The sequence below is a fragment of the Hyperolius riggenbachi genome, chromosome 3 (genome assembly GCF_040937935.1).
Source record: "Hyperolius riggenbachi isolate aHypRig1 chromosome 3, aHypRig1.pri, whole genome shotgun sequence".
Taxonomy (NCBI): domain Eukaryota; kingdom Metazoa; phylum Chordata; class Amphibia; order Anura; family Hyperoliidae; genus Hyperolius; species Hyperolius riggenbachi.
Window position 1 is genome coordinate 167,455,303 of NC_090648.1, and position 22,299 is coordinate 167,477,601.

The 22,299-nt window shown below is 44.4% G+C and overlaps 1 protein-coding gene across 8 annotated transcripts in view; it reads right to left on the bottom strand.

Annotated features, from left to right (window-relative positions):
- The window catches only part of FANCI (FA complementation group I), a 104,049-nt gene that overhangs the window by 2,566 nt on the left and 79,184 nt on the right, over positions 1-22,299 (bottom strand). For all 8 annotated transcript variants that reach the window (XM_068275207.1, XM_068275203.1, XM_068275204.1 and 5 more), the window contains 13 exons: positions 19,570-19,736; positions 19,198-19,271; positions 16,361-16,477; positions 15,177-15,228; positions 14,110-14,237; positions 13,017-13,085; positions 6,884-6,977; positions 4,622-4,809; positions 3,916-3,972; positions 3,777-3,836; positions 2,088-2,144; positions 1,188-1,283; positions 977-1,099 (listed from right to left, as the gene is read on the bottom strand). In XM_068275207.1, coding sequence (XP_068131308.1) covers positions 977-1,099; positions 1,188-1,283; positions 2,088-2,144; positions 3,777-3,836; positions 3,916-3,972; positions 4,622-4,809; positions 6,884-6,977; positions 13,017-13,085; positions 14,110-14,237; positions 15,177-15,228; positions 16,361-16,477; positions 19,198-19,271; positions 19,570-19,736 — 1,282 coding nt within the window. The remainder of the gene's footprint in view (positions 1-976; positions 1,100-1,187; positions 1,284-2,087; positions 2,145-3,776; positions 3,837-3,915; positions 3,973-4,621; positions 4,810-6,883; positions 6,978-13,016; positions 13,086-14,109; positions 14,238-15,176; positions 15,229-16,360; positions 16,478-19,197; positions 19,272-19,569; positions 19,737-22,299) is intronic.

Consider the following 22,299-nt stretch of genomic DNA (forward strand, 5'->3'; position numbering starts at 1 on the left):
CAGCATAGGCTCTTTAACCACTTGAGGACCAGCGCTGTTTTGTATGATCTGTGCTGGGTGGGTGGGCTCTTCAGCCCCCAGCACAGATCAGGTTGCAGGCAGGACGATCAGAATTCCCCCCCCCCCTTTTTTTCCCACTAGGGGGATGTCCTGCTGGGGGGGTCTGATCGCCGCTGCCTAGCGGGAGGCGCCTCAAAGCCCCCCTCCGCAGCGATATTCCCCCCTCCCTCCCCTTCTCAATATAGGCAGTACAGGACAGCGAACCATCCTGTACCGCCTCAGATAGGCTTCAGCCTATCAGATGGTGGCGATCCCCTACCAATCAGAGGCTAGGGATCGCCGATCTCCTTTACGGCGCTGCTGTGTCAGCAGCACTGTAAAATGTAAACACCAGGCATTTACATTTAGCCTGCGAGCCGTGATCAGAGGCTCGCAGGCTGTTCACGGAGCCCCGCTCCGTGAACTGACATGAAACGGCCGCTCGAAGTTCGAGCGGCCGTTTCCATGGAAACACAGGTGGGATCAACCAATATGTCAATATGTCGTTGAGTGGTTAAGACTATACAGCCTTACCCACAAGCTTCAGCATAGGAACCTGCTGGTGCACTGCAGCAATATGTCCATTCATCAGACACAAGCTCCAGCATAGGAACCCTAGTGTAGACAATGACATCCATGCAAAAACAGAAAATTTGGGTGAAGCAGAAAAATGGCTCATCCTGCTCCAGTAAAAGTCTTGGCGGCGTTGATTACTATTCCCCCTCCAGGCCGCCATGGACCCAGGGGGAAAGTTTTAATTCAGCTTCCAGCTATTGCTGGTGGCCGAATTACACAGTTTTTAAAGTAATTTGGGCTCAGTCTTTTGACGGCACCCAATGAGCGCCGCTATAGCCATAGTTCACATTACGACCTAAGGCAGCGCATGGCACACCCACATTTCCTGGTGCCGCTTTGGTCTGCCTGGCATGTAATGTACCTGCATGTTGTCGGCCTCATTTTCCTCCTCAGAGCCCCTCTCTTGAAGCGCTGCATCCAGTGTGGCTGCATTGATTCTGAAGTCTCGGGAAGTGCTCAGCTTCATGTACTGCATCAAGTTGATCTTAAAATAATACAAACAAATATTACAAAGAAAATACTTCCACCCCATGTTTGCCATGTTAAACAGCATGATTACTCAATAACCATACCTTAGACTTCTTGGACAGCTTTATTAAAAACTCTTCATACTTTTCAATCGCAAAGATCAGGTTTGGTATTGGCTTGGTTTCACGGAGGATTTTAGCCTAAGAAAGATTTTATATATTAAAGCTATATAACTAGAAATATGGTGCATTAATACAACTGTAATATACAATTTCCAAGTAATTTTATTATATGGTCTAAGAGAGCATTTGAAATACACAAGGTTTTTGATGTTTTTTAGCTCCCATAAATGTATCAGTTCCCCACTCTTGATCTTAGCCACCCAGAGTTTTATCAGCTGTAAATAATTATCAGTGATAGTTAAGGTGCCCATACATTAGTATGTGTCACACTACCACCTCTGCCTGCTTCTGTCCTAATGTACCTCCTCCTGTCCACCTTTACCTATTTCTACCTTTTGTGTCCCCTCCTGTTCCCCTTTGTCGCTCTCCTTCTGTCCCCCTATTGGGCCTTGTTTTGTCTCTGCTCCCCCAGCCCGGTACAGCACAGCAGAAGAGATGAGCGACCACTTCTTACTGTCAGTGTTACCCCTAGTGCCAGTTTCTCCTATTCACATAATTAAACACAGCATGCAGAAGAAGCTGGCACTAGTGGGAACAGTGATGGTGAGAAAAAGTCGCTCATTGCAAGATGGTCCCCACCAGAGCAGGTGAGACAAGAGCTTCTGATTACGCTGTGCATACTCAGCAAACTGAATGGGGTTTGGGGAGTGCAGGACAGAGTCTACATCATTGCAATGTGCATTTTGTAAGTCAGCAGCGCCTGTGTAAGGCATTATTAATAAAAACAATGTTTTAAATATTTTTTCCAGTGGCCTGAAACATGGATTACACCAGACCCACTACAGAATGTTATACGGATCATTGATTCATATGTGTCCTTACAGTAGACACTTCCTCCTTTTTCTTCTTGTTTTCAGACAAATTCTCGCTCTGTATTGTCTGTTCAACAAACAAAAACACAATATTATACAGTGCACAGATATAGCACACATTTTATATTATTAGATCTGTAAAACTATACAGATTATGTGGGTTGATAACAGTATCGTGTGATTAGCTTAAGATTTAAAAAGGAATCACATATCTACTACTGCAAAGCGTCTGAAGGTACGCATATAGCAACTTGGCGACCGATCGTCCATCCGATTTGATAATTATTATCGAAACTGTGCCGCCAAGTGCATGCCTGATCGACAATGCAACCAATTTCGGGCCAAGCATGTCGATCAGACATGCCGCAAGATGTCATGGTCAGGTGATCAGGTGCGTGGCGGTAATGGTGAGCGATATTGGGGCTAATGCGACAAATCTCCCAGAGCTGTTCCCCAGTGTATAAATGTTCATGTATGTGTGCATTTATACATCACCTGTCCTGTGTCGCCGTGCACGTCCATCTTCCGAATCCGCTGCAATTGCGTTAGCCCTATACATGCCGCTGGCGCATAGCATGCTGGGCAGGCAACAGATCCCTCTCCTATCAGAGAGATGTCTCTTGGCCAATCTGCCGATACATCATCTGATATATCAGCCAAACCAAATGACTGCAGACCTCGGATAAGAAAATCAGATAGTGACCGGCCAGCCGGTGCCTAGCATCCCACAGGTACACTACTCCTGTCAAGCCAATACACAGAAAGCCATAAAGGACCCGGCACTCAGTAGGCTGTGACAGTAACTAGCTGTATTGAAGCTCAGTGAACACACAACATGTTTCGGGCTGAGCCCTTCCTCAGGTGTACCACCCACAATCTGACAAGGTATATATTGCCTCATCTGATATATGGGCGCCTTTACTTTTTGTCAATAGTGGGGTTGGATTGTATGCAACCAGAGTTCATGAGATGATCTGCTAAATGGGAAAGTCTGTTATCACTTGGTGTGCAAAGAAAAACAAGACATGTGGCCACCCCTAGACATATGCACAGAACCAAAAACTCACTTAAAGAGACACTTTAGTGACAAAGTAGAATGCAGAAAATTATTCAGGATACTGGCTTTTATGGTAAATTTCCTGACTAGGCACATTTTCTGTTGGCTTTAGAAATCTCAGTTACACATTCTGCTGAGATTGTTTGCCAGGACTAAAGCCCCATCTACACGATACGATTACGATTCTATTTACGATCCGATTAAATCCAACATGTCCAATCGGGATTCGACTCAATTCGATTTGCCATTGCAAAACAATGGCAAATCGAATGGAATCCCGATCGGCCATGTTGGATTTAATCGGATCGGAAATAGAAATTTAAACGAATCGTATAAAGAATCATATCGTGTAGATGGGGCTTTACGATATCACTACCGGTGATCAATTTCAGAATGTTAATTAGGGCGAGGAAAGACTTTACAATAAAAAACATTGCTTAGTTAGTTAGTTAGATGTTAGGGTCCCTTCCAAAAGGATGGCTTCATCACGGTGGAAGGGTCCAGCACGGAATATTCTGCATGCAAACTGAGCACAGCTCAGCAGAAATATTGGTCTATACTCAATCAGGAATTTTGGATATGTAAAACATAAGCACAGTAAAAAACTGCACAGTAGAAAATGCCCTGTGTAACTCTCCATACCTGTGCGTAGGTAATGAAAGCATAGCACTGTGGTGTTAGATGCGAACCAGAAAGTTTAACCTGGAGATGAGAAAGCTGCTGTTAAACTCCATTCATTTAGGCAGAAGTTGAACAAATGACAATGTTGAAAAGAACTTACCAACTTTTCCAGACGAGCAGGAATAGTCCCTACATAGATGGTGCACACCTGCAAATACTAGAGATGAAAGGTAGTGTAAGACAAGACTGCTTTTCTTTTACTAAGATCTCCGCTTCTATACATATGGCATACATCAGTGGCTCCCAACCTTCTTTAGATGATACTTAAAAGGTGGCCATACATCTAGCGATTTGGATGTACGAACCACCGTTCGATTTGATCACTATATGGAATCAAGTGTGCTCCAGTATGCCCGATCGATGAAAAGTGGCCGATTATCATATCGAATCGACCAACCTAGTCGATTGTGCAGGATGGCAGATGTCGTTCACATATTCAATCGACACTAAATCGATTTTTGAATTTACATGGAGGCACATCATCAGCCAGATCAGTTAGTGAAGTTGAATTGTGTAGGATATCGCTTGTAATGTGTGGGCCACTAGTCTATCAACTTTCCATCAACCACACCACACTGAAGTTGATCGCTCAATAAAGTAAATCGCTTAGTCGATTGAATCCTACTCGCCTGATGTGTGGCTACCTTTAATGGCACCATATTTAACAATCAGAACTCTTAACCAAGTCATGATGATAAGCATGTAAACAGCAGTTTGGAGGTGACACATGACCTCAGCTGCCACACAGGATGGGAACCACAGTCATACATTTCCAATTCTTTTCCATTTGAACTGATATAACTCACATATTTAATAAGGGCAGTGAGTACTGTGTACATCTTTGTGAGTTCCTTCAGCAAAGTGTCCATACAACCTCCAGCAGGCAGTGCAGTCTGCACCAGCTCATTACAGGCAGTCAGCAATGTGCCAAGCTGCAGAATGATAGCCTTTTCTACAGGTTCTCTTGAATTTGGAGCTTGGCTGATACTGTCATCTAGAAAACAAGGACAATGTTATTTATTTATTGTATTTATAAAGAGCCAACATATTACACAGCGCTGGACATTAGGTTACATACAATATTTAGTGGTGACATACAGCAATATGACAATACAGGAATACATGCAAACCAGATAACAGCATAGTATGAGTACAAGGCAATGCTTAGTCAGTCACTGGAGGGGAGCATGGAGATTAGGCAAGTTAAGTTCGCTCAAATGCATAGCATGGGTTCACCGTAATGGAGGTGCATGATCAGGTAGGCCACAAAAGGAGGAGGACCCTACCCAAAGGCTTACAATCTAGAGGGAGAGGTAGGGACATGAAAGGTAGGGGACCAGAGTTCAGCTGTGGGTTTAGAGCACTTGTTTAGTTTAGTTTGTGCAATTTTTTCGTTTAACAAGTTTAGGTCTTTGTTACTTTAAAGTACTCCATGTCTACCCACTCAGTAAATATAGATCCTACTAAACTCATTTTGCTAAATAAAAGTTCATAGTTTAATTCTTACCCAGCTGAGTCATGCCAACTACATTAGAAATTACATCCCCTCCATTCTCGCATTATAACATTGTGCAATCAAGGCTGTACAGTTGGTGGCCAGTTTAAAGCACACTTGAACTGAGGGATATGGAAACTGATATATTTATTTCCTTTTAAGCATTGCATATTGCCTGGCAGTCCTGCTGAGCCTCTGTTTCTAATACTTTTAGTCATAGATCCTGAAAAAATACATGCAGATCCGATGTTTCTAACTGAAGTCAGACTGAATTAGCCCCATTTCAGGTGTGTGATCCAGACACTACTGCAGTCAAAGAGATCAGCAGGGCTGCCAAGCAACTAGTATTGTTTAAAAGGAAATAAATATGTCAGCATCCATACCCCTTACAGTTCAGGTGCACATTAACCTTCCTGGCGGTAAGCTCGGGCTGAGCTCAGGCTATGCCGCGCAGGAGGATTTCTCAGGCCCTGCTGCCGATTTGCATAATTTTTTTTTGCAACACGCAGCTAGCACCTTGCTAGCTGTGTGTGCACTCCGATCGCCGCCGCTCCGTGCCGATTAGCCGCCGCTCCGCGCCGATGAGCCGCCGCTCCCCCCCCTCCCCCCAGACCCCGTGCGCTGCCTGGCCAATAAGTGCCAGGCAGCGTTGAGGGGTGGATCGGGACTCCCTTTGACGTCACGACGTCGGTGACGTCATCCCGCCCATCGCCATGGCGACGTGGGAAGCCCTCCAGGAAATCCCGTTCTTTGAACGGGATTTCCTGATCAAAGATCGCCGGAAGGATGCTGCTGCACAGCGGCTATCATCTAGCGAGGACTTAAAAAAATTAAAAAAACACGCTGCGTTGCCCCCTGGCGGTTTGTAATAGACCGCCAGGAGGGTTAAAGCTGCACACACACACACACACACACAGAGTTACTGTTGTCCACAGGGTTCGGGATTTGATCTCTTGGGCGACAGTTAGGGGCTGAGTTCTGTACAGACAATTCGCTAGCCCAGAGGCTAGCAATACATTCTGTTGCTATGGAGGGGGGAGAGAAGAGCCGACAATGCGGGGCACAATGGAACAAGAGAACAATAGGCTTGGCCTGTGCTCAACTGAGACGATTCACCAGTCTCAATCTCTCAGTGGTGCATTAAAAGGGGGGTTAGGCCTCACTGTACACATGCTGGATTCTTGGCAGAGGCAGTCTTACAAGGCTTAAGGCTGACCATGGCCCATACTATATCAATGCATCAGTAATTGTCCATCTCTGGTAGGCCATTTATTATTACTTGAGTACAATTTAACCAACATAAGTAGTTTGAAGTCTCTTAGCCCACCCATACTGAATGCCATAAATATGAAGTGTGCCCCCCCCCCCCCCCCATAGGCCTCACTAAATAAATGAATCACTTATTCAAAAGCAGACAACTCTGAAAACAATATACAATGAAAATATGGAAAATAACATATAGGGGATTTAAAAAAAAAAACCCAACCTCTTACAAAGGAGAAATATAGTGATAAATGAGGGCCTGTAGTGAACATTTCCTTTGTTGACCACTGCAGACAGCTGGTTTACTTACTCGTTTTCTTCTCAGAGCCTATCTGTGTTTTCAGCTTGGTAATCAGCCATTCCACCTCATCCAAGACCTTTGCAATTTGGCTTAAAACCAAAAGCTAAAAAAAAAAAAAGTCATAAAGCAGAATACAAATCCATTTTATTTCACAGATGTGGATACATCACTTTTAAAGCCCAACTAAACCCAAAACTGAAAATTCTCTATGCAATCAGTGTGATACTAGAATGTAAACAATGTACAGAAGCAAAGTGTTGGACAAAATAACGTTTTAAAAGGATCTTTTTTACAGAATTACATTACAGCTTGCTTCCTGCCCAGTCTGGATGTAGCTGGTGGGTTGGTCACTCAGATGTGAGCCTGCAACTCCCGAAGTACAAAGCACCATCAAATACACATTTCATTTTCCACTAGTTCAATAGAACATATGGCTGAACATGGTATCAAAGTGCAGTGACAGAGGCTGTGCCAAGGGTGGACTGTGGAACACACAAATTTATTTATAAATCCAATACAGTAGTAGCAGTAGGGTACTGTACCATGTTAGCCATCAGTAAAAGCAAGAAGACGTAAGCCCGACAAAGGCTGCAAGGCCGAAAGCTTGCTTATTCTTATTCATTTTTAGTTAGCCAATAAATGGTATCGTCCTGATTTAAAACTTCGTCCAATATAGTAGAAAACAGATTCCGGGCACCAGTAAGATTGCGAGTGCAAGACACCGTTATTTATTGCATCCTTAATACAAGCGGACACAGAGTAGTGTAAGCGGGCCGTTTCAGAGACCAACACCAAAAGTTTGGTCTCTGAGGAAGTGAGTTGTACTCGCAAAACGGCTGTCAGGCCGTTACCTGGGGCTTCTACCAGCCCCCTGCAGCCGCCTTGTGCCCACACCATCCTGGAACGATCCTCTGGTCCCCCGCAGCAGCCAAGTTTTGTTTTCACCCACTTGGCCAGTCGATGGCCACTGCGCCTGCATAGCCCTGACTGCACGCATACTCTATCACATTATTCAAAAAGTGTGGCAGTGGCAGAAAATATTTTTCTTTCAGGTAGGGTGTACACTCCCAAACAATCACAAGAAGTGACTATCAATTATGAAAATCGTATCAAATTTTATTGTTCCAAAACATATTTCTATGTATATTCATATATTTAAAAACACATGGGATGGCCACCCCGTCACGCTATAACCACCTCAACCATCATTCACCTCAGCATGCACACGCCGGCATCTAAGACTAAATGACATAAGTGGCTATGCACTCCAGCAGAATAGGCAGAAGCTTGGATATTAATGTTGCAATTGCCATGCAGCAAGCAGTTCACCATTGAGAGCGCAATGTAGCACAGAGCATAGCAGAAAAATAATAAGGAAAATAATCCAGCAGTTCATGCCAAAGCAGCGGTTTCAAAGGTGGATAATGGTGTATGTTGTATGGGATGACTTACATATCACAAATGCATCACAACCTTAGAATCAACTTGATCTCACCCACATCTACCAACAGCAGCTGCATGGATTCCTTGTTGCCATCACATCATTCCTTCACAGGATGTTTTCAGCAGAAGTAGTTCATCTCACCATGCTTCTGGGTAAAAAGTGCTGGTCCAGGTCTATCCACAGAGGCCACAATGCATGTCCTGTGTGTCTCCTGCGAGTGCTGGAAGTGCCCCAGAGGTCTCCTTAACCTGCTCCCTGTGCAAGATGGCAAGCAGTGCAGCTGGGAGAGACCGATGGCAAGGGTCTCAGAGTGATGCCTGGGTGGAGAGCGGGGCGGCGTGGCATCCCATGCAAGCGGGTAGGTACTCTATCACATTCCTGCTGCTGGGCGCGTCCTGCGTAGTATGAGAAAATCTTGTATTGCGCATGCACAGGACACTCCCAATCACTGGAGCATGATCAAGGACGCGCAGGTGCAATGGCCATAGACTGGCCCAGTCGCCGAAAAACGAAACACAGCTGCTGCCTGGGACCAGAGGATCGTTCCGGGACGGTGTGGGCTCAAGGTGGCTGCTGGGGGCTAGTAAAAACCCCAGGTAAATGAACTACACAGCTTAAAGGGAACCTGAACTGAACGTTAAAAAAAATAATAATTTCACCACCCACTTCACCTGTATTAAGTTCTATGCACAAGAAATAAGTGGGTGCTGTGTCATTCACTATACTAGCACAGCCTGCTGCAGACCGTAAGTCCACAGGAAGTGGAGTTAGCAAAATGTCACTTTCAGAACAAGGGACCAACCAGTGTAGATTTCTTGTATCTGTATGGATAGGTGTATATTTTTTAAAATCTGAAAATTAAAGAGAACCCGAGGTGGGTTTGAAGAATATTATTTGCATACAGAGGCTGGATCTGCCTATACAGCCCAGCCTCTGTTGCTATCCCAAACCCCCCTAAGGTGCCCCTGCACTCTGCAATCCCTCATAAATCACAGCCGTGCTGCTGACAAACAGCTTGTCAGAGCTGGCTGCGTTTATCTCTATAGTGTCAGTCTGCTGCTCTCCCCGCCTCCTGCAGAACTCCAGTCCCCGCCTGCATCCCTTCCCTCCCTGCTGATTGGAGGGAAGGGACGGGGGCAGGGACCGGAGCTATGCAGGAGGCGGAGGAGCAGCTGAGACTGACACTACAGATGTAAACACAGCCTCACAGCACTGCTGTGATTTATGAGGGATTGCAGAGTGCAGGGGGACCTTAGGGGGATTTGGGATAGCAACAGAGGCTGGGCTGTATAGGCAGATCCAGCCTCTGTATGCAGATAACATTCTTTAAACACACCTCGGGTTCTCTTTAAGTGCAAACAGCACTAATTATAAAGGTTAAAATGTAAGCGCTACAGGTGGATAAATGCACACTACCATCTACAAATGAATATTGTTGTTTAGGTGATGATGATCAACACTAGCACCTTAAACAATCAGTGTTGCTTTAAACAGTCCCATACGATCATGCTATCTATTAAAAGTTCCAAAGTCCAGGGATCTAAAATATAATTCCAATCAGAATAAAGCAGTATAAAAAGAAGTTTCTCTTGCTTGTATGCGCCTCTAGTATGTGTCAGTTTCACCTTGCTTCAAAATCTTTAGTGTAGTAGACGGCGCTCCAACTTGCATATACAGATCTGTAGCCTTATATAAGTGATAACACTCACCAAATCCAGTTGACCACTGTGAGACTGGTCATAAGTCGCTCGTTTGTTATCCTCCTCGGTGGGTATGTTGATTCCGTTGCTCCTTCTTCCTAAGTATCACCACTTTCAGGGGAATATGTACCTTAGGAGACTCTTTAACTCCAGACATGACTCTGGAGTTAAAGAGTCTCCTAAGGTACATATTCCCCTGAAAGTGGTGATACTTAGGAAGAAGGAGCAACGGAATCAACATACCCACCGAGGAGGATAACAAACGAGCGACTTATGACCAGTCTCACAGTGGTCAACTGGATTTGGTGAGTGTTATCACTTATATAAGGCTACAGATCTGTATATGCAAGTTGGAGCGCCGTCTACTACACTAAAGATTAAACAGCACTAATTATAATGTATACTAAATGTGTATACTTAAAGGAATACTGTAGGGGGGGGGGGGGGTCGGGAGAAAATAAGTTGAACTTAGCCGGGGCTTCTAATGGTCCCCCACAGACGTCCTGTGCCCGCGCAGCCAGTCACTGATGCTCCGGTTCCCCAGTATGGTCTGCGCCTGCGCAGTACGCTCCTGGTGACATCAGCGGGAGCGAGGACACGTCAACGCAGACGCAGTGGTTTTCAGACTTTAAAGTCTGAAATTCCAGAAGTGAACCGGAGGCGGGGCCGGAGCATCGGTGAGTGGCTGCACGGGCACAGGATGTTTGCGGGGGACCATTAGAAGCCCCAGCTAAGTTCAACTAATTTTCCCCCAACCCCCCTACAGTATTCCTTTAAGAATTTGACTTCAATTCAGGGTTTAGTTCAACTTTCAAAGTCAACTAGCAACTGTTTACACAAAACAACTATAAACAAATTCAACCACCAAAGTAAACAGTAAAATGGACTTCACGGAATACGTAGTGAAAATAAGCTTTCAAGATGATTAGGTGTATGCGTTTTACTAAATGTAAATTTAACACAAAACTAGGTCTTATATTTTTAAAAGGTACGTTTTAAGAGTTCCTTCTAAACCGTGACTGACAAATCTGCCTTATTGAGCTAAAAAACAAACAGAAGTAATGACACTTTGAACTTTTCAGCTTTAAAACCTTATCACTAGCCTTTTCTCATAGATAAAGCTCTTTTGGCTTCTATTTACTTTTCAGTAAACTGACTGAATTCCACCACCTGTAGATAACAATTGTAGTGTTTTAACATGTGCTGTACTGAAAACAAAGGGAATTTAGACACTTTCTTAGTTGCATGTTCATCTCATCAAGTGTTTTAAGCACATCTGATGTTAAAACAGATGAGAAAAATGAACAAAATAACAGCAACGGAATAGCACTGATCCTTTTCCCCAGACAGTGGAATTCGTGGCTTTAAAGGGAACCTGAAGTGAAAGGGATATGGAGGCTGGCATATTTATTTACCGTATTTTTCTGACCATAAGACGCTCCGGACCATAAGACGCACCTAAGTTAAGAGGACAAGAATCAGGAAAAAAAAATATACTAAATCTGGTGCGCCCATGGTGCTGGGGCGTCTTGTGGACCTCCTGCCCCCAAGCTGTCTCTGTACTCTATCAAAGAAGATAAAAAGTATGCAGAAAGGCACACAATGATGAACCAATAAATTATACTAATACATACTGTATATAACTTTATATAATTAACCATTATGGCAGCAATGGTAATGATAAAAGAGGAGATTAGCGCAATAGCACAATTAGCACCAATTAGACCATAAATAGACTTCTGTGCAGGGCGACCAGAGGAACCCCGAGCAAAGTCCCCAGTGAGGAGGGCAGCAGAGGTGCAATGTGGGCGGAAGAGAGCTTACCGGGAAGCGAGAGAGTAGAAGGCTCAATGGCAACAACGTGATTGTACCTCGCCGCTAACGAGTGGCTTCTTCCTGGCACGCCCCCTGCCTGTATTGGCTGCCGGCCCTGCAGTACATGGTGATTGGCCGAAACGGGAAGCGAGTGAGTCGAAGGCTCAATGGCAACAACGTGATTGTACCTCGCCGCTAACGAGCGGCTTCTTCCTGGCACGCCCCCTGCCTGTATTGGCTGCTGGCCCTGCAGTACATGGTGATTGGCCGAAACGGGACTTCTTGATCCCACCTGCGGAGGTGTCGGGGCTATAGCTATAGGCTCATATACTGCGGGGGGCGGACCTTGAAGTCCCGTCTTGACCAATCACTAGGAACTGCAGGGCCAGCAGCCAATACAGGCAGGGGGCGTGCCAGGAAGAAGCCGCTCGTTAGTGGTGAGGTACGATCGCATTTTGGCATTGAATCTTCTACCTTCTTGCTTCCTAGTAACCCACATTGCACCTCTGCTGCCCTCCTCACTGGGGACTTTGCTCAGGGTTCATCCAAGGCACGATCGCGGTGCAGGAGCTCGGCATCCTCCTCTGCCAGTAAGATCACTCCTGCAAATGCTGCTCCTCTGCTTCCTCTCCTCACTGGGGTCTTCACAGGCAAGAAGTACACATGGACACTCCACCGGCATTGCACTCTCGGAGGCTGGGGGGGGGGTGTTACAAACTTACATCCGGACCATAAGACGCAGTGACTTTTCCCCCCCTCTTTTGGGGGAGAAAAAGTGCGTCTTATGGTCCGAAAAATACGGTAATTTTAAACAATATACATTGCATGTGACTCCTGATAATCCTTTGCCTCTAATACTTGTAGCCATAGGCCCTGAACAAGACTGTAGATTAGATGTTTCTGACAATTCTGGCAAGATTAGCTGCATGCTGGTTTCAGGTGTGTGATTCAGACATGACTTAAGCCAGTGAGATCAGCAAGACAGCCAGACAACTGATACCGTTTAAAATGAAAAATATGGCAGCCTCCATATCCCTCTCACTTCAGGTCTGCTTCACTACCTTTGGAAAAATCAACTTTGGGGAAGGTAAGAGTTATGGCGGTTAGCTGTTCACAAATGTGCACAACTACAGGGCAAGTGAAGGTGCTCTTCTCCCTCCCAGCGTGTTGGTTACATACTCACAGTGATAGTAGGAGCCGCAGTCTTTACATTTACAATGCGGAAGTGTGACTGTTTCTCCACCTCTATGTCCTGTAGAAGGAAAAGTATTTCAGTAACGATCACTGGCATCATTACACTCTGTTTATGATGTGTTACCTATAGTTTAAGAGACTCAGATGAGTCATGTGGCTGTTTTTTTACTTACCCGGGGCTTCCTCCAGTCCCATAAGCAAGGGAATCCAATCTTACCGTGTTAATGCAACAGTGCTGATTCAGTCACTGCCCTTTTTACCTTCTTCCATCATAACAGTGTTTGCTACTGAATATTTACTTCACACAGGCATAGGCAAACGCAGGGGGGATTACAGCTGCCCAGAATCCCCCCTCAGACTAGGGCAGTGCAGTGTCTGGGGACCAGAATATCTGCAGCCATCCTGCAGGTCTCAACCCTGTGCTGCTGCCTGCAATTTCTTTCTCTGCTACAGTTGACTTTGGTTGGAGCAGCAGTGTGTGTACAGAGCATGGAGCAGCTCTGGGGAGAGAGCACAGAGTCAGGTATGAGAACAGCTCTGTGCCCTGCTGTGCAAAGGCTTCACTTCCCCCTTCATTAGCAATGTCGGCTGTCTTCATTATCTGTATCCAAACTGCTCCTGATCAATCCTGTTGTCGGTCAGACGGGAAATTGCATTATGTGTACCCAGCATGATGTCCTACCATATTATACAGTATTGTGCGTGGCTGAGGGAGACCTTTCAGGAATCCCCCCTTGAAAATCCTGAGTTTGCCCAACAGGAGTGACACGTTTTGTTCCATAGAAAAGTATCCTTGAATGACTGTTATTGCATCACCAAATCGGCATAAATAAGATGAAATCAATCAATCCTAAAGTGTGGAAAAACTGTAATCCTTGTGTGATATGGTTACCGATTCAAAATTTGTATACCTTCAACCTGGATATACTTTACATGTTTTATAAATGGATGAAAACCTTTCATTGCATCATACCACTATAAATCCAAGCAAAAACCATTCACTATAGAGTCTTTCAGATCACCTGATCGATGTCGCCGAGGTGCCCATGGATGTCTTGGCAGAGTTCACTTAGCACACTCACCTGATCAATGTCACCGAGGTGCCCATGGATGTCCTGGCAGAGTTCACGCAGCACACTCACTGGACTTTTGAACAGTGAATGCATACTGAACAGCAGAGTCATGGTACTTTTACAGAACTGGACATCCTCTGTGGACACAGGAAAGGACACTATAACCAGTGCAAGCCACTGCTGGAAACTTTTTTGTTTCTGAAGATCACATGTAAAGTAAATGCAACTTAGGAACAACCCAATACTGTAGAGCAAGTCACTGGCACGAGTATTAGTAGAATCCTGTCGTGGACCTTTACTGATAACAGTCAGGACCAGATATTGGTGACAGGATATGGGAGGGTTAGTTTTATTGGCGACAATTCAAAGGTTAGAAATAAGTGAAGACAAGGAAGGGATAAGTTAGGCGATAATAATAAAGAGGATTAAGATTACCTGAAAACTATAAATACTAAAATAACCAAAATACATACAGAAGCATGTGAGAAAACCACAGGTATACTAATAAAACTAATAATGTGCATCATTACTGTGGTTTATACTCCGTCAACACACATCCTCCATGTGATCTTGAACTTCCCACAAGTACATGTCATAGAGGAGGCAAGTCTTGCTCCATTTGAGGTTTTTTTCCCCTAATTAGTGGGAGCACAACGCAGCCAGCTAGGTGTTTGCTGAGTAGTTTTGGCTCAAGAGACAAACTGAACTCAAGAAGAATGCACCCCCCAAAAAAAAACAAAAACCTAGTGTGTCTACAACCCAACATTTGCAGGAGCACACAGAGTAAACATATAGCAGGTCATAACTTCCCACTGGAATTCTAAATGAGAAAGCCCATCGACTTTTGAGGCCCATTTTGCTGCAGTATTAGCACTATCAAAGTTAAATTGCTTCACAGCATGTAGGCTTACCGCCATTATGTTTTTGTTGACACATGCATGGAGTCCACTTTATGGCTACATTTTAATCTCTGCCAGATATTATTTTATATAAACTATCCATGATATTCAACTAAAAACACGGAAAATGAAATAACCAGGTCAAAACAATATTAACACTTAAAAATGGATTCTTACCAAAACTGGTCTCTTTACATATCTTAACCACCCATGACAACATCTGCACAAACTAGAAAATAAAACACAATTTAGTAACAATATTCACGTCCAATATAATACAGCTCCCCTTCCGTCTGTACCAGGTCTCTTTTCCCCTAAAGTTCTAACAGTAAACATTCTGCAGTGCCATTTTCCAAGATGGCAGGTCTGCCCCTTCTGGCACTTGGTAATATATAGGAATGGCTCGGAGTAGCAGGACTACTACTTACTTTTCAGTGCAGTCACCAATAGGAGCGTGACAGACAAATATTGCTGAATGGGCTTTAATAGTACAACATTGATTCGTTGTTTCGTTGTTGTTTTAAACCTATGGTGGTTTAGGCACATTTCTTAGAAATTGAATTACAAAAAAAAAGTATATAAAAATTATACTTCAAAAATGTTTATCACAGGTTGCTTGGTTATAGCTGGGCAGCACGTCTGCACAGCACTGGTTTGTAAAACGGTCACCCACACCAATCACTAATGATCACACAGGACAATAATCCATGAGCTTGTGTACGGCTTAACAATGGGCAGAAGCTGACAATTACAATACAATCAATGTGGCCCTGAAGAAAACCCTGTAGAAGGGTATGGAACCTTACCATCTCAGCAGTGCATTATGCTGTCACAAATAGTAACAAACCCAGCATCTGCACATTGATGTCTGGCTGAATACAGAGTCCTGCTGGGACTATGCCCCAATCAGTGACAGCAGGAAGCATTGTGGAATGGGCAAGGGGTATAATATGGTGTCTTATCATCAGTGATCCTGTATAGAATTGCTTAAAACCGTAAAGGAAACAGTCATTCCGAGCTAACAGTGGCACTTCTGTCATAACAGGAATGTACAAAGTGGTCATTGTAAATCTTCAACAAAAATGTCAGTTTCCTGACATATACTGATTTGGCTGTAGTCTGTTTCTAAATCACTCTGCTGGAACAAGCATGCCGATTAAGTGTTCCAATACCTCTCCTAATCAGCATCCCTGTTCCAGATGCCTGACTATTTTCAGACAGTTTGCCTTCCTTGCTCCCATTGTTCTCTCATGACAAGTGTATTGCAGGTGCCTTGCAGGCAGAGAAAAGCCTTTGCAGCACATTGAAGAGCCTATAGACCATCCACATCACCACATTCACAGCACATGACACTGCCTGACCTGCTGTGAGGAGGGCTCCAGAAATCTGTACAGTATAGACAGGATGCTGACTAGCAGCACAGCTTCCTTGCTGTTAAACTCCTCTTCTCCACAGCTCAGCAGATTGGTCAGAGACCTCTGTGTAAAGAGAACACGTTTTTCACGTTAATTTGCAAAGGCTAACTGTAATAACAGCATCACACAACACTAATTTCACTGCCAAAACCAGTTGCCCTTAACAAGAAAAGCAGACAAGAGGTCATAGATGTGATCCTGGTTAAAGAGAACCCGAGGTGGGCAGATGGGATACAGAGGCATGCTCTCTGCCTCATGACATGCCTCTGTGTCCCCACACCGCCACGCTATAGCCCCCCCCCCCCCCCCCCCCCCCCCGGGATTAGCCACAATATTTGTCGCCATCTCGGAGGTAAACAAAGGGAGAGGGATTTCCCGTTCAAAATGCCTGCCAGGGGCGTTCCTGCAGGGTTTCCAGAGCTTCCATTGGGCAGCTCTCTCTCCCTGGCCGCGCCTCCTGCCGCTCCCCTGCCTCCAGGGTTTCCAGAGCTGCTATTGGGCAGCTCTCTCTCCCTGGCCGTGCCTCCTGCCGCTCCCCCGCCTCCAGGGTTTCCAGAGCTGCTATTGGGCAGCTCTCTCTCCTTGGCCGTGCCTCCTGCCGCTCCCCCCGCCTCAGGGGTTTCCAGAGCTGCTATTGGGCAGCTCTCTCTCCTTGGCCGTGCCTCCTGCCGCTCCCCCGCCTCCCTGCACGCTATGAGAGACACAGTCTCTCCTTGCAGCGTTGTGACCTATAGGTCATGAAAGTGAAAGTGGGCCAGTGCATCCCAAAGGAGCGGCGTTCTTTTGCGGCTACCTGAATCGCTCAGCTCTCCCGGATCAGGTAGCCTACTTTTTTTTTAAGCCCACTTCCGGATCTATTTAACGCCAATACCGAAGCTTATGATATAATGAATTAATATTATGATAGAATGAATTGTATGTGTATTACGGATAATTCATAGAACATTAGTAGCAAAGAAAAGAGTCTCATATTTTTATTTTATGTTATATCACTTTTTTTTTTTATATAACATTGCATCATTCTCTAATATTTGCAGTTTGCAAACTACACTCTGTACACTGTATTTTAACTATGAAACAGAGCAGAGCTAATGACCTATTAAACATTAAACTTTCCTGCAGTAAAACCTTAACCACTTGCTGCTCCTATGACATAAAAATAAATCTCTGCACTCTCCATCATACAAAATATTGGATAACACTGTTTATCTCTTACCTGATATCATCACTACAGAGTTGTAAAATAATGATAGCAAACCCCTCTCCTCCTCCCAGGGAATTCAATGGCAGAGTTATTTAGTAAACAAGTGTAAAATACACATTCAAGGAGTAGACAGTAGCAGATTGTATACATTACTTGTTACATTAATACATTATCAAAACAAATGAACTGTTTAACCTCTTGCCGACTGCTCCACGCCAAGTGACTCATATCTGTGCTACTAATATTCTATTTCTTAGCTGTACTACACATACAAATCATATCATACATTTATTTTATAGAATATTTGGTGACTTGTTTCCTAAACCCACCAATCATTTACTACGAGTTAAAGCGCAACTGAAGTATCCTAAAAAAAAAAAGTTTCACTTACCTGGGGCTTCTGCCAGCCCCCTGCAGCCGACCTATGCTCAAACGATCTACCATAGGTCTCCAAACGATCCTCCGTTCCCCTGCCACGGCTCACTTTTCTTCACGTAGTGGAAGCCGACTTCTAAATTGACGTCCACTGCGCCTTGGCCACGCATATCCTGGAATGCGCCTGCGCAGTATGCTCCCGGCGAAGGAAGGCGTAGTGCACTCCAACTGCGTGAAGTGAAAGTGAGCCGTAGCATGGGAATGGAGGATCGAATAATAACTTTGCGGGCACAGGTCAGCTGCAGGGGACTGGCAGAGGCCCTAGGTAAGTAAAACTCTTTATTTTTTTAGGATACTTCAGTTCCACTTTAAGCACAATGATTTTAAGTACAACTTCAACCCAAAAAATGTTTTTCTTAGTTTTACAAACTTTGGGAACCTGGCTGTTAAAGCGAGGCCAGAAAGAGCGGCGATGGCTACTATTTGAACTCTAAGGGCTCTTTCACACTACAGGCAGCGGTAAAAGGCTAAAACGCTGCGTTGTGGCTGCAGGCGTTTTCAAGGCGTTTTAACGCCAATATCACTATCAATTGTAATAAGAAACGCCGTGGTAGGCCCAGAAAAAGCGCCTGGGAGCGTTGAAACGCAACGCTCCAAAACGCGGCGTTAGATGTGAAAGGTAGAATGAAAGTCTATGGACTTTCATTTTACCTTGGAAAACGCTCACTTTGGCCGTGGCGTTAAAACGCCGAAAAAGCCCTCTAGTGTGAAAGGGCCCTAAAGGTGCCAAGAGCTAAACCCTTTCCGCCACATCTTGTAGGATTTCAAGTACTGCTGGTGCTGAGGTGCTAAAGACTCATGGATCTAATTCCTCCCTGTTTGTTCAAATAGGTCATTATAGTGTCATTGACTGACAGCATCTGTAAATGACTGCCTGATATTAATGATGCAGTAGTTCTCAGAGTGGAAATGCAAGATCATTAAGCAGGTATTTTTTTTTTTTTTTATTACTGTCTGTGTTACCATTTCAGAAATGTACTTCCTATTATCAACAACAGCAGCCCATGAGACACTAAGTAATGGGAAAATCTTGAAAATCACAGCCCAGACAAAAATAAAAACCTGACTGAGGTTTTAATATGATCAGTTTGTCCAAAGTTGAAGTAAAAGTTCTGGGTGGAGTTTAACGGATTATAGCGCATACCTGAAACTGTGTAATTTGGTAGGCCGCCTTTTCCATTATATTTGTTTCTTTGGCTTCCTCTTCATTATCGTCATCTGGGAACAAGTTCACAAATCACAACTGGTGTACTGCATTTCAGCCATTACATATAGCAGGCTGTACATAGCCTAACCTGTTTTTAATGAATAATTAATATCAATATACTAAGCTATATGTGCTACAAGTCCAGAGTATACATAGCAAATCTGTGAAGCAATTAACGTCCCTCCAAAATTAAAGAATAGCTTCCACTCAACAATGTACCCAGATATTTCTCAAATGCTCCTATTAGTCCAGTTGGCCTGGAATTACATTTTATTGGAAAGATTTTCACAACAAATAATCAAAACTTACCAATTGCTGCAAAAAATTGTGATATTTTTGATTGATAGCGTAGCGGAATAGTGTGAAATATCTGCACCAGACCATCCAGACACATCAGAGAAATGTTTTTTCCTTTGTCTTTTTTCCCAGAATCCTCAGAAGCAGGTGGGATGGATGTGTACCTCCACAATAACACCCTGTATGTAGATACATATCATAGTGAGCCAAGTTCTGATCACAGCGATGGTTTCTTATTCCTCTAATGTGCAGCTTCATTGGTTAAAGTCCAGCTCCAGGGAAGTAATAAGCCATTTAATTGCTTAACTAAACAGAATGACCAGAAGCTACTTTTATGTGTCAGTTGAGGCTCAAACATCTCTGCCAAGGGAAATAGCAAAAGGCTTTGTTTGTGCAGCGCACTGCCGCTTGAATCAGCACAGTCATGCAGACAGGATTCTCTGAGGCCCTAAGAGTGCAGCCTGCAGCCCTGTCAAGGTCCAGACACACTTTAAATTAAATCTTGCCAATGTGGCCGCTAAGGACCACCTTGGGCAAGCAATCCGGCATGTCAATTTGTCTTACCCAAGTGCAGCCAAGCGGTATTGTTCTCTCCCTCACTCCATCCACCCAGACATGTGGCACACACCATCCCTCCGTCACCCTCCCTAGTGAAAGAACACAACGCTAGCATGCAGGCTATTGATGTGTCTGTACAGCCTCACCCCCCAACTGCCGCCTCAGGGATAGTGTCCTGATCCCTGCCAGGTGACTGTAATCTGAAGTGTGTACCCATCTTAAAGAGGAACTTCAGCCTAAACAAACATACTGTCATTAAGTTACATTAGTTATGTTAATTAAAATAGATAGGTAATATAATCTCTTAGCCACCCTGTTTTAAAAGAACAGGCAAATGTTTGATTTCATGATGGCAGCCATTTTTTTGGTTGAAAGGAGGTGACAGGGAGCTTGAGACACCGTTCCAACTGTCCTGTGTGCTGATCACCCCTCACAGTTGCTAGGCAATGTGAATAACAACATAGGAAATCCCATCGTGCTTTGCACAACATCAGGGAAAAGAAGCCCGGGCAGTTTTCTTTGATGGGTGGAGCTTAGCTAAAAACGCAGCTAAAAATGATGCTTTGGTAAGAAAAACAAAGTTCTGATGCTATGAAACTGTTAAAGAAACACGAAGCCTGTTCAGTTCTGCTGAGTAGATTTTTAGTTCGGAGGTTCACTTTAAGTCTATGCTACATGCTGGTGAATGGCTAATAACCATATTTCTTATATAAGAGGGCAAATCCTGATTGTACTGGAAGCTGTACATATGGAATTCAGACCTTCAGGGTGGTGCGGTTTTGCTCAAAAGATTATTTAACTAATATACTGTACTTCATAATGAATTTGGGATCCCAAAAACACGCTATAGCGGACAGGAACGCATAGAAGCAGAGGCATGGCAAGGCCTGTCGCTGAAAACGAAAGTACCTGGCGGAGAGGGACCGGAGGATCCGTAAGTGACTGCAAGGGCATAGGATGGCTGCAGAGGGCTGGTAGAAAGTAAAACGCATTTGTTTTCCAGACTTAAGTGTCACTTTAAGCCTCATATATACGCTACATGGAACTTGACCAGGGCAGTCATTCAGGGCTGGCTCAGGCTAGAATCTAGCATATGCAGCTGCCCCTATACTTTGCCGAAAGATCCAGATACAATCCCTTAGACTGTAAACCTTTAGTAGGGTCCTCTTTTACCTAGTGTATTCTCCATGAACGCATGCTCCTTTCCTATGACAGCCTTTTACTTGTATTCAGGCCTACCTAACCAGCCCCAAATCACATGATCATGTATCTTGTACCCGGTTTGCCTTGAATAGCTTTGTCCTATGTTGTATAACCTTGTTATGTCTGTCATCCTTTGTACCATTGTATGTATTTATTGTCCAGCGCTATGTAATATGTTGGCACTTTATAAATACAATAAATAATAAAAGAGTGGCAAATCATTTTGCGCCACACTGTCATCCTTCCTTCCATCTCCACAGAAACAGTACTCATCATTCTGGTATACCATCATGATTTGTCACCTGCATGATCAAGCTCGATCCTGACAGTGATAGGCGACACTAATTGAAGATATGTATGCACCATTATACTGTATGTAAACAACTTAACAAATCATATCTGACTAAATGGTTCATTTTCCCCAAGCCTTCGTACACATGTACAAAAACCGCCATCTGCAAGGATCAGGACTAGATCCCTCGAATGACTGGTCAGTACTGAGTGCTGTACAGCCTACAGGATAGCAACGCTTTCTGTTGCTATGGAGGTGAAAGAAGGATGATAGTGCAGTGCATGATGGAGCGGTAGGGGTAAGAAGTAGAACAAAAGCCTGTGCCTGCTCTCTGACAAGCCAGATCTCTTGTAAACTGAACTGGACCGCCGTACACATGCAGATTGTCTAACCCAATTGCAGCCCAGCGGTATTGTTCTCTCCCTCACTCCATACACCCTGACATGTGCTGCACACCAACCCTCCGTCACCCTCCCTAGTGACAGAACACATTGCTAGCCTGCAGGCTAGTGATGTGTCTGTACAGCCTCGCCCCCCAACTGCCGCCTGAGGGATAGTGTGCTGATTCCTGCCAGGTGACTGTAATCTGAAGTGTGTACCCAGCTTACGTCTATGCTACATGCTGGTGAATGGCTAATGACCATATTTCCTATTTAAAAGAGAGCAAATCCTGATTTTCTGAACGATTT